Here is a 12,753-nt window from a genome sequence, read left to right as displayed (position 1 = left end):
AGTTTAGTCTAACCAGACACCTAAGTATTTGTAGTTGTCCACGTATTCATTCCCAAAAGCCCATCTCTTAATGGCAAATCCCCTGGAAGAGAGACAGTTAAGTGGATATCCCTCAACAACTCTCACCAAATATTACTAAGCAGGGCTGAGCTTGGTTAAAACTCTGGATGGAGAGACAAAAAGGTAACTATAGATGTTTTTAAAGACCACAGGAACAAATTCAGCATTTTATACAAGTTAGTCTATGTAAATTGGTTACCATGACAATCCTGTAGTTGAAATGTCAACCTTCAAAACAAATGGCTGACTTTCTTCACATTCAGTGTATTGTTCCACATACATTCCATTGACAAATTAGGCCAAAATAACATTGAATCAACTAGTTAGTGCCCAGTGACTTGATCACATCCCGGTTTAGTAGGCACAAAACAGGACGAATGTTTGAGAAACAGGGCCAAGGGATTCTTCCTGAACTTGCCCAATAAGGCTCATGTTAAATTGTACCGTGCAAAAGGTTTGTCTAATATGTGCACTACAGAACACGACCTTGATTTGACAAAGGCATACAGGAAATCAAAAAAAGAAGACAAGTGACAGGGTTTGTTTTTAATGAAATCAATTTTTATTTTATTTTAATTTTTATCTTCAAAAGAACTGAAGCCTATCAAATCTCAACCAGCGCCAACTTCGCAGCTCCTCTCTGCCGCAAACACTCCAGGCAATAGCCTGTCCTACATTTATAACAAATCTTATAAAACATGCTTACATTTTATAATAAGGTACTTTTGCATTCAAACTTTTTATTTTGGTAAAATCATTACAATAGTCACACAGCCAAGTCTCTCCCCATGCAGTGCATTAGCCTCTAAGCTAGTACAGAAAGCAAAGTCCACATCTAAACACCTGTGTATGTCTCAGGGCACTGAGCAAGTAAATGGTGGTCATAGCATAGTCATCTTGTGGTCTGGCTAGTTAATGTCCTGCTACGGTGGGGAACACTACTGCAGCAGAGACCTGCTCAATACTCTGAGGGGAAAACAATTACTACAGGTGCCATATATGCAAATGCAACAGAGAATAAACCACATGTTTGTTTAAGATTGCCATGTGCCAGACATTCACTGGAACAAAAATAATTATAGGCCTAATTAGAATAGAGTTAAACACAACGCACACAATTGGACAATCCCATGCACTTCTGCACTGGTACGTTGAGGAAAATTAGCTTTTGCTCTTTTGAGAACTTTAATTCCAAACCTTGGCATGTCTGTTTAATTCCATTTTTTATTTTGAAGGCCAATCAGACTATCTAGCTAGTATTTAGATATGTCAGGGCCCAAGGCCTCAAAACAACTGCAGATATTATTATTATTGACAGAGTCCAATATGTCTTAAACATTAAAAAGCTCACACTACCCCGAAATATAAATTTCACGCATACAGGTGACATTCAACATTCAAGTGCCAGTGTTTGTTACCGTCTTTTGGTCAAGTTTCTTGAAACTTTCAAAGAACCACTTTGAGGCTTAGAAAAATAAATATTTCTCAAAAATGCTTAATAAATTACACAAAACTAGCAGCAAAAGTAGAATCTAGAAATCTGTGTGCAAATGGCTAAATTCCAACTGCTTTAATCCCCTGGTCCCAAAAAAATCCTGGTTAAATGTTGAGAACCCTTCCCCTTTGTAAACAAGCTGCGTTTTTTCCACAATCTCCTCGAACAATATTTGGAAGCTTAAGGACACATATTCAAGACATTTATATAAAACTCTAAATGTGCAATAAAATAACTTTTGTAAAACTTGATGGGCACGACAACTAAACGAGGGCCTACACACTGAAACTCAAGTAGCACCATTCAATCAAAGTTCTCAAACACTGTCAGTGCATCCACTTTTTAAGTTAATCAATTTAAAAAGTGTTCAAAGGCACAACACACTTGAGAAGAAACATAGCGCACTTAGAGCTCGCCAAATGCCCCTTCCCTCCTCAGCTGCTCCTCTGAGCGGAAAAGCCTCGTCTGGCCATTCGGTACCAGAGCTTTATACACATCTAAAGCAGACAAACCCCCAGAGGAGTTGACAGTACATATATATACCATAAGGGGACAAAAGTTGCCCAGCTTTGGCCACCTCCACAGCTACGGTAAGCAGCAATGGAAACCAAAGCAATGTTGGCGCACTGAACTTGAGCCCAAACCCCTGACCACCCCATAACACCAGCCCAGGGCACAACTGTCCTACTCTGAACAGTCCATTTGCTTTCTGACTGGTTAACCCTTAGTGATGGACTGCTCCTGTCTCTGACAGATGAACCTCCAACGCAGCTTGAAAAGAGAAAAGGGTTGTAATTAAGTTAAGCCTGCGACTCAGTTCATTTGTCTTATATCTCCTTGACCAAAAAACAAAACACTAGCATGCGTAGAATACCGGCTCCACCGCTCGGTCAACGGTAAGACGGTTTAACGTTAACGTCGCGCCACACTGTGCCCTTCCCACGCTGTGCACCCCCCCCCCCCCCTCCCCCCCGACACTGTGGTCCTTATGGAGCCATTTTGAACTTCACTTCCAAGATGGCGCCATTGTTTTGTTACAGGTGTGGAGAAACATTTCACTCAAAAAAAAAAAAAAATGTTTTTCAAATACTGCGCATGCGCCCACTTCAAATGTTGAGTTTAAATCAAAATAAAAACACCGCCCAGTTAATGTAGCTAGCGTTTAGTTAACTTTACTAGCTGCCATAACACTGTCAAGTCAATAGATGTGGAGTAACAAGTTACAACATCGAGTGTTTGTGTTGTTTGAATTAAACCCCAGTGTGCGTTTGTTAGCACGGAGCTTAATGACTTTAAGTGTTAAGAGATCTGGAATGGCTTTTCGAAAGACTACCGTATCCTTTATAGACGAGCCTATCCAGGATAGAGTGAGCAAAAAAAAGAAAAAGTAATCGAACTCTTCGTCCCTTAAAGATTAGAATACAGTTCTATTAGCCACACTAGGAGAACGGCCCAGTGATGTCGGATGCTACAGTGATGTTAGCTGTTGGAACTCTGGGTTGAACCCGAGAAAAGGCTACATGATGTCACTGCGACAATTTTGAAAGGTTCAAATGGATTCATGACTCGAACGAGCCACAATGCCCCAGTGTTTGCCAAGGTTTGATTAAGTACAAGCAGTTTTTCTTCTATGCTTCTTTTTTCACCAAATAAATAACAATAATTCAGAGCTCTTGGCCAACATTCATTTGGTGAAATGACACAGAATTAGTCCTGTCTAAATTCAAAAGGCACAGTACATTAACATACAAATGATCCTCAGGTTATTCTTGGGTTTCTTTTCCGTTTATACAAAGAAAGGATTTGCTGTTTTGGTCCGAGTTGCTATATCAGACCATACATGTCGGCACTCCTTTTATCTGAAAAATGTGCAAATCTCTGCTCTTCTCCAATAGATTGGCGCTGCGCTGGTTGTCTTGGCGTTGCGTCTTGCTCCTTGTGAGAGAAGCGAAAGGGCAGAGAATCACAGTGTGTGCAATGTACTGTGTGTCAGTGAAACTACACAGGGTTGAGTGAGGGGGGTAGGGGGTGTTTTAGTCTGGCGTAGTCAACATGTGGTTTCCGTGAGAGGATGAGTTTGGTTGGCGTGGCAACCCGTTTGCAATGGCAACTAGTTGCCCCACCAGTCAGTTCCACTACCGGAGTGGCTGTAGTTGCCACCGTAGCCAGCGTCGTTACCACCATAGGAGTTCCCGCCTCCAAAGCCACCTGGGAAGATAGAAAGTCCAATAAATTCACTTATAACTGCAGAGATCTCCCCTCACACATGATTGAAACATTCATTCCAAAAGTTTATGATAAAAACTCAAGTGACATTTAGAATGGTTCTGAAGAGGGCCGAGCGCTTACCTCCACCGAAGCCGCCACGACTTCCTCCTCCTCCGTGACCTCCGGTGCGAGGGCCGCCGCGTCCACCACCACCACCAAAGCCACCGCCGCCGGGCGTCTGGCGGTAGTCCCTGGCACCAAATCCACCAGAGGAAAACCTAGCAGAGGGAGAGACAAAAATACACAGAACATGTAGTTAGCGTTCTCCTTTGACAATAAATTCAACATAAGTTGTCCATTTAACATCCCTGAAAAGGTGTGCGAGTGTGTGTACCTCTTAGAGCGTCCGCGTCCCGTGTTGCCCTTGTGCTGGTTCTCGTAACCCAGGCTCTCCAGCCAGGAGGGTACTTCCTGCTTGGCCTCCACCAGGATGTCCAGCAGGTCTTTGGTGATGTTGCTGTTCTTGTCGTTAAAGAACGACGTGGCCAGACCTACACACAGACGAGAGGACAGGGCTCAATACGCTAGAGACAGAGTTTGAGTAATACTTGAAGGCTTCTTAAAAACTATTCATGCAGTGTGTGATCTTAAGTAATATTGTGGTTTTAGAGTTACTCGTTTCTTAGCATCCCAGTTATGAGTAGTGATACACAGATGCGCATGAACGGCACCCCGACCTTCCGTTAAACGTGCACCAGTGGGCCTCCTGAGTGGCACAGTGGTCTAAGGCACTGCATTGCAGTGCTAGCTGTGCCACTAGAGATTCTTGGTTCAAGTCCAGGCTCTGCTGCGACAAGGAGACCCATGGGGCAGCACACAATTGGCCCAGCATCGTCAGGGTTGGAGGAGGGTTTGGCCGGCAGGGATGTCCTTGTCCCATCGCGTACCAGCGACTCCTGTGGTGGGCCAGGAGCAGTGCTGACAGTCGCCAGGGGTATGATGTTTCCTCCCACACATTGGTGCGGCTGGCTTACGGGTTAAGTGGGCATTGTTTCAAAAAGCAGTGCAGCTTGGTTGTTTCAGGGGACGCGCGGCTCTCGAACTCCGCCTTTCCCCGAGTCCGTACAGGAGTTGCAGCGATGGGACAAGACTAGATACCAATTGCAGAGGCGATCACAACATTCTCACTATACAACCAACCAGATTTAAGACTAAGTTGATTGACAAAGGAACACACGTGATCTAGATATTACTAACAATATGATGCAAATCAAAGGATAATTTAGTATTTTAGTCATGTTAAATATGCAGCACACAAAAAAAAGCTCATTCCTGTTTTTCGCAGCAAAACGTTCTACAACTTTCTTCGCATGCCCTTATGAACAGGACCAAGGCGTGTTAGAGATGGGCCGGGTCAAAATCCTACCCACCCCTACATGACACACACAGTAAATACATGTCAAACACTAGTCCCACTCACCCAGGTTCCCCACACGACCGGTACGACCAATACGGTGAACGTACTCTTCGATGTCGCTGGGCAGGTCAAAGTTGATGACGTGCTTGACGTTGGAGATGTCCAGACCACGAGCAGCCACCTGGATGAGAGACAGAACAGGCAGTCAGTCACAAAGGGAAACACTATTCAACCGGTGAGGAGGGGGGGGGCTGTGGTGATCAACGTTACGGATGTAGCTTCAATAAAAATCCTGATACGTTCGGATGCATGCAAGATTAAAGGGGAGAATGACAACTACTTCTGTGTTGACAGAGTGCGAGCGTGCGTGTGTTGTCGTACCGCGGTGGCCACCAGAATGGGGCAGCGTCCAGAGCGGAACTGGTTCAGCGCCTCCTCCCTGTCTCTCTGGGAGCGATCTCCGTGGATACTGGTGCAGGCGTAGCCCTCGCGGTACAGGAAGTCCTCCAGGGCATCCGCTCCCTTCTTGGTTTCCACAAACACCAACGTCAGAGACTCCTTACCTAGAGAGCCAGAGAGAGAGAACAAAAGAGGAAGGAAGAAACCTTACTGAGCTCACAGGCGATGAGTGGGAATAAGACTTCAGACACTGGGGAGATGGGAGCAGGAACTCAAAACATAGGTGATGTGCCCGACCCCGTGGTGAAAATAAACAAAATGGCAACTGAAAAATGGAGACAAGGGGGTGCAGTAGCGGCTTTGCTTTCACTGACAACCATTAAATTATTGTTTCTGTTTTACGGAGTTTATATGCCAAATGTCCTCATATCAGAATCAGCAGATTGTCCCATAACTCAAAATGTCTTCACAGCCATTTGAAATGGTACTATAGAGTAGCATCATTGTTTTATCTACAGTGGACTAACACGGCATTAATGGCTATCAGAGCAAACACTGGATAGTGAAACTGGATGGTGGTGTTATGGAGATAGTGATGGGGGAGCATTGATATTCTGATGATCCTGTGCCTGTTTCCTCAGTGGCAGATAGGCCGTGTTTGGTATGGTTGGCATGGCAACACTGAACGATGAGAGTCCAGGACCAGGTGTGTAAAATGCATCCTGTTTTCCTTAGATCAATTACTGATCTGACATGTTTGATAGGTGAAGGATAACAACGTATGGCATGGAAGCCGAACATTCATCTATCCAGTCATGTTATATCAAAGACATCACTCCTTCTGTGAGGTTGTCTTTTCTAAGTATTCAAAACAGGGCTAGGATATCTACATGCATGTTCACCTCTTAGGGCCTAGTTACCATGGTGATGAAGAGGTCTGCTTGCTTTGGTCCTAGCGTCCTGTGACATCTAGGCTATTTGTTAATCTCCACGAGAGTGTTAGGCTGTTTTACTAGTTGCCAAGGAAACGTTGGCACATCGAGAGTGTTAAGGCTGATGCACAGGATAATTTGTTTGGAAGGCCTGAAATGCTAATACAGAGGGGTTTGTGTGTACTTTATTTACCATAGACACACACTCAACCTATACAAGATGTAACTGCGTGACTAACAGAAGGTGTAGCTCAGTTTCCAAATGCAAACATCCCACGGTGTCCTTAAAATCCCCCTACACATGCAGAGTGTGTGTGTGTGTGTTGAAAATCATTCCAGACAGTAACACCAAGCCAGAAACACTCCCTTTTCCAAAAAGAGAGGAGAGGAAAATTAAAAGCAACAAGTTGTGCTCCACTTAGAAACCTTTAGGGTTACAAGTGTTACTGCTGCTTCAAATGACAAGGAGGCACCATGGTGTCATTTAGACTCAAATTAGTGTCTTCGCATTGGGCTGGAATAAAAGCCTGCACACCACAGCTCTCCATGACTTGGAGTTGCCCACCACTGAACTACGGGGCAGGATTCCCATGGCCCAGAGACAGCAAGCTTTATTTATGGCCCTAAAGCTCCTATGAGAAATGATGAAAGGAGAAAGGGATGTGGGGAGGATGAGGAGTGGGATGTTTGCCAGTTGGGAGGGTCAGACAAGGGGTTATAAGTACCAGAATAATACTTACCAGGTGTCACTGCAGCCTCCTGAACATCAGGAGCGTCACTGGGAATGACTAGATAAAACCAAACCGCCCAGCAAAGTAAACCAAAGGCAGTGTGGAGAAATTGAAAACTTAACAGATATATGATAACTAGAGCTTTCCCCATCAACTACCCTCTGTTTCACCCAGAGGAGAATGGTGAAGGTTCATCATGCCAACTAGTTTAGGAGACACAATTGTGTCCACGTGGATGTTAATTTACTTTGGGGCGGACAGACTAACAGGTGGCTGGGGGTGGGGCAAGGGAATAGACTAACAATGAACCCTCAGATAAAAAACAAGTGTTATGAATTAGTTGCAATCTGACTGAACGTTATACATATGTTTAGGATGGAGTTTGGTTTGTTTGTGAGTGAATGTGTGTGAATAGTTTGAGTGTTACAGGGTAGAGTTGGTGTCTTCGTGTTTCTTACCTGTAGCATTCAGCAGGTCCAGGAGGAAGGACCGCTTGTCACCGTCCTCCACCCAAACCACCTTCTGAGTGATGTTCTCAGAGGTGGAGCCCACACGGCCCACAGCCAGGAAGATATAGTCCTCCAGGAAGTCACGCGCCAGCATCTACACAGTCAGAAACAGTCAGAAACACACTAAGGGTTTGACTCAGTTTCTCAAGCTTTCGTCACTACTGGGGTGTGTGTACCTGAATCTCCTTGGGGAAGGTAGCGCTGAACATCATGGTCTGACGGATGCCTTTAGGGGGCATGGTGTCCTGCTCCACGATGCGTCTGATCTGGGGCTCAAAACCCATGTCCAGCATCCTGTCAGCCTCATCCAGCACCAGGTAGCTGACGGGGACGACAGAAACAGCCAACTCGTAAGCACTAGCCAACTCGTAAGCACTAGCCAACTCGTAAGCACTAGCCAACTCGTAAGCACTAGCCAACTCGTAAGCACTAGCCAACTCGTAAGCACTAGCCAACTCGTAAGCACTAGCCAACTCGTAAGCACTAGCCAACTCGTAAGCACTAGCCAACTCGTAAGCACTAGCCAACTCGTAAGCACTAGCCAACTCGTAAGCACTAGCCAACTCGTAAGCACTAGCCAATGTCCCACTTACTTGCAGTAGTCGAGGCCAATCTTGCCCCTCTCCATCATGTCCACGAGGCGTCCAGGTGTGGCCACCAGAAGATGACAGCCTCGCTCCAAGTCTCTGATCTGCTGGCCGATGTCAGCCCCTCCGTACACAACGCAGGGACGCACACGGGAGCGGTATGCGAACTACAGGGGGGGAGACATACAGGACCATTCAGAACCCTAGTACTACCCATAATTCAGTATTAACCATTATCCTTTTGTCATCTTTGGAGAATTGTTCTATAGCAGATGTTACATAGAACCTGATGCCAGTCCATTTCAACATATAGTGTACCAGTGATTGAGGATAGAACCAGGAAACATGCTGGTACTGAAGACATAGCACTGGGCATTTTGTTCCTCCATAACACACACGAGGAAAACGTGTGCATGCCAAGAATAGAGGTCGATATTTTCTTAACCTTTTTGGGATAGGGGGCAGTATTTTCACTTTTGGATGAACAGGGTTCCCAGAGTGAACTGCCTCCTACTCTGTCCCAGATGCTAATATATGCATATTATTATTAGTATTGGATAGCTAACACTGAGGTTTCTAAAAACCGTTTGAATGATGTCCGAGTATAACAGAACTCATATGGCAGGCAAAAACCTGAGAAAAATCCAACCAGGAAGTGGGACATCAGAGGTTTGTAGTTTTTCAAAGCTTGGCCTACCAAATATACATTGAGATATGGATGAGGTTGAACTTCCTAGGGCTTCCACTAGATGTCAACCGTCTTAAGAAACTTGAGTGAGGATTCTACTATAAAGGGGCTCGTGAGACCTCTGAGTCAGTGGTCTGGCATAGTGCCTTGGTCTCATGACGCTCGCTGCCGACAGAGTTACCTCTCGTTCCAGTGCTTTTCTTCAGACAAAGGAATTCTCCGGTTGGAACATTGTTGATGTTTTATGTTAAAAGCTTCCTAAAGATTGATTCCATATATCATTTGACAGGTTTCTAAAAGGACTGTAATGGAACTTGGAGTTAGTCTGGACGAAGTGCCTGCGACTCATGAAGATGGATTACTGGGCTGAACACGCTAACAACAAGTGGCTATTTGGATATAAATGGAACAAATCAGTCATTTATTATCGAACCGGGATTTCTGGAAGTGCCTTCTGGTGAAGATCGAAGGTAAGTGAATATTTATGGTGTTATTTCTAACTTTGTTGACTCCAAAATGGCAGATATTCCTCTGGCTGTTTTGGGTTCTGAGCACCGCTCTCAGATGATGCTTTTTCCATAAAGTTGTTTTGAAATCTGACAGCGGTTGCATTGAGAAGTCTCTTTAATTCTGTGAATAACAGCTGTATCTTTTCTCAATGTTTATTATCATTATTTCTGCAAAATCACCGGATGTTATGTTATTAAAACATAACATCTGCACGTAATGCAGCAATGTAAACAGATTTTTGGATATAAATATGCACATTATCGAACAAAACATACATGTATTGTGTAACATGATGTCCTATGAGTGTCATCGGATGAAGATCAAAGGCTAGTGATTCATTTTATCATATTCCGCAAGCTGAACCCCTGCCCTAGAAAGGTTAATCTAGCTGCAATCACTCAACATGTTGATAATGAGCAACCTTCAAGTCAACGGGCCCATGTTCCTTTGCCACCACTAGGCTACTCGACAATTACACTGTCACTACAAGATCATTCATGTTCTGTCCATGGTGTATTTAGCCCATACCTTTCTGGACTCTTCGTATATCTGCAGGGCCAGTTCTCTGGTGGGAGCCAGGACCAGAGAGAGGGGATACTGCTTACGGCGCCCATATTTACCACTGTCCTATGGAGGGAAACAACAAGTGTTGGGTCAACCTCAGCACACAGAATAAATCAACAGCACACAAGCAAGGCAATTGGGGGGGGCAATTGAATTGCTTGCTGTCACAGAAAAGCAATGTTTCAGATCGATGGGAAAACTCAACGTTGCAGGCTGGTCGTGTACGTGTACCTGTCCGTTCTTGGCAGCCGCTGCGGCGTCTCCGGGCCCCTGTGTGTAGATCTGGCTCAGCACTGGCACCAGGAAGGCTGCTGTCTTACCCGAGCCTGAGGAACATTCAGTCTTTTAGTCAATACAACAATCATTCGTCTTTGTTGGTCACAAAAGGTAGCAAGCGATAGAAAGACAATCAGAAAACCTGTTTTAAATTCATAGTATACCCAGCTAGCACCTCTTCCTTTGAAGTAAAGAACATGGTTTCATAGGTAATGCCACAATAACAGAGTGATGCTGAAACTCAGATTCACTTTTTAAAAAATGTCAAAAAAAAAAAAAAATGGTTTGCAAATTTACTTGAACAGATTGAGCAGATGCATAATTTTAACATACATTTTAAAGTGAAAAATCTTAGTCTCAGCATCACTCATTGTGAATCTTCAATCATTCAGTCCCCTACCAGTCTGAGCGCAGGCCATTAGGTCTCTCTTAGACTTAATGACAGGGATAGCGTATTTCTGGACGGGGGTGGGCCGTGTGTAGTGGGTCAGGGCAATGTTACTCATGATGATCTCCCCCATGTCCACATCATGGAACTGAAATAGCAAAACACAGACTGCGTTAGTTTTGGATCACTTCTACGCTGTTGACTTTTGTCAATAAGAATAGCTTCAACATTTTCCATACACAGCTTTTCCCATTGATTTACATGTCAACTGGTAAAGGCAATGATACGACTTACACTATCGATGTGTGGCGGGCAGTTGGAGCCAGTGGCCTCCACGGGAATGTCATCGTATTTCTCAAAGTTAATACCAGTGTTGCCGCTTGAGAACAACTCCCTGGACGAGTGGAGAGGAAAAAGATAAGTTTGGGTTATAGGACGTAAGACTTGTTGCACAAGTCCTAGACACACTGGTTTTGGTCAATTTAAGAGAGGAGTGAGACTCACGCTTCCAGGCGTTCGTTAGCGGGGCTGGGTTTGGACCAGTCCTCGTCATCTCTGGAGTCTTCCTGCCAGCGGTTGTTACCACCACCACCACCATACCCTCCACGCTGATAACTGCAAAAGACATCCACACTTTTACAAATCATTTGTCTGGAACACCACACACCTAATTGTATGGTTAAATACAGAGTTCCAACAGACAGTGCACTGAGTGGTACTTACCCCCCTCTGCCCCCTGTTGATCCACGGTCGCTGTAGAAGGAAGACTTGCCCCTCCCTCCAAAGCTGTTATAGGCTGCATCTTGTCTGGGAGCACTTCCCCAGCCTCCACCATCTTGTCCACCACCAAACCCTGAGTAGGGAGAGTGGATAGCTCAGTGAGTAACCATGGATACATTCATCATCCCACTAACATGCAAGAACTGTCTACCACCAACAAAATATTGTTTGGGAAAGAAGCAGCTATTTTGGTAAATAGATTTGATTGGATGATATGAGTATAGGGTTAGACTGAATGTGCAGGGGTGTTTGTTGATTGTATATATTTTTTAATCTGTACCCTTCCAGCATAGTCTATTTGATCAATAACAATTTTAAATCAGTCTGATTTATATCAACACATTATTTCCATTGCTGGTGATAAGGAAATTCTGCCTCTGCAGATACCGTCTGTCTATATATATATATATATATATATATATATATATATATATATATATATATATATATATATATATATATATATATATATATTAGTTATTACTAGTATTACCAAGTAAATAGAGTATACGCACAGTAGGATCTAGAGACCCAGATCTACAGCATAATACATGACCTACTACTTGTATCCGTTGTCAAGTGTAATTACTAGTACTGATGAACAGATAAATACAACTTGGCACGGTACGTTTCCCCACCTGCGGTGTGCCCTGGCTGATTAAACAAGGTGTCACCCATTGTGTTACTACGGCAGTTGTCACACCCACCTCTGTCATTTCGGGGAGGCCCGCCGCGTCCCCCGTTGCGGTTGTCATGGTAACCGTTGGTGAAGCCGTTGCTGCGTCCCCCATCCCATCCTCCTGGAGAGTCTTCATGGACAGGGCGAGGAATGAAAGGAAGAGGAATGACGACAGGTAGAGAGCGTACTATGGGGTTATCATGTATTCAGAGACTACGAAGGGGATAGACTGGATTCCCAGGCCCACAGACAAAAGTAAAAGATCCCATTAGAAAAACGCACAGTACCAGTGAAAAGTTGACTCATTCAAAAATGTCTTTATTTTATCATTTTCTACATTGTAGAATAATAGTCAAGACATCAAAACTATGAAATAACACATACGGAATAATGTCCACAAAGACTAATTGTGAACCAAATCAAAATATATTTTAGATTACTTTCTTCAAAGTAGTCACCCTTTGCCTTTATGACAGCTTTGCACACTCTTGGCATTCTCTCAACCAGCTTCATGAGGTAGTCACCTGGAA

At 44.2% G+C, this 12,753-nt stretch overlaps 1 protein-coding gene and 1 pseudogene across 4 annotated transcripts in view; both read right to left on the bottom strand.

Moving 5' to 3' along the window:
- Positions 1-599: 599 nt before the first annotated feature.
- LOC109870645 (ATP-dependent RNA helicase DDX3X-like) overlaps positions 600-12,753 on the bottom strand; it is a 28,815-nt gene continuing 16,661 nt past the window's right edge. For 2 of the 4 annotated variants that reach the window (XM_020461224.2, XM_020461247.2), the window contains 16 exons: positions 12,252-12,353; positions 11,488-11,617; positions 11,269-11,379; positions 11,059-11,158; positions 10,777-10,912; positions 10,332-10,426; positions 10,065-10,163; positions 8,345-8,505; positions 7,928-8,072; positions 7,701-7,845; positions 7,252-7,299; positions 5,562-5,743; positions 5,244-5,361; positions 4,158-4,314; positions 3,905-4,041; positions 600-3,763 (listed from right to left, as the gene is read on the bottom strand). In XM_020461224.2, coding sequence (XP_020316813.1) covers positions 3,666-3,763; positions 3,905-4,041; positions 4,158-4,314; positions 5,244-5,361; positions 5,562-5,743; positions 7,252-7,299; positions 7,701-7,845; positions 7,928-8,072; positions 8,345-8,505; positions 10,065-10,163; positions 10,332-10,426; positions 10,777-10,912; positions 11,059-11,158; positions 11,269-11,379; positions 11,488-11,617; positions 12,252-12,353 — 1,964 coding nt within the window. In that variant the 3' untranslated portion in view covers positions 600-3,665. The remainder of the gene's footprint in view (positions 3,764-3,904; positions 4,042-4,157; positions 4,315-5,243; positions 5,362-5,561; positions 5,744-7,251; positions 7,300-7,700; positions 7,846-7,927; positions 8,073-8,344; positions 8,506-10,064; positions 10,164-10,331; positions 10,427-10,776; positions 10,913-11,058; positions 11,159-11,268; positions 11,380-11,487; positions 11,618-12,251; positions 12,354-12,753) is intronic. The other 2 variants (XM_020461240.2, XM_031800666.1) reach the window with 1 other exon arrangement.
- Positions 8,649-8,767, bottom strand: LOC116356888 (uncharacterized; annotated as a pseudogene).

The sequence above is a fragment of the Oncorhynchus kisutch genome, linkage group LG2, assembly GCF_002021735.2.
Source record: "Oncorhynchus kisutch isolate 150728-3 linkage group LG2, Okis_V2, whole genome shotgun sequence".
NCBI classification, from domain to species: domain Eukaryota; kingdom Metazoa; phylum Chordata; class Actinopteri; order Salmoniformes; family Salmonidae; genus Oncorhynchus; species Oncorhynchus kisutch.
This window is presented reverse-complemented; position numbering and strand designations above follow the sequence as displayed.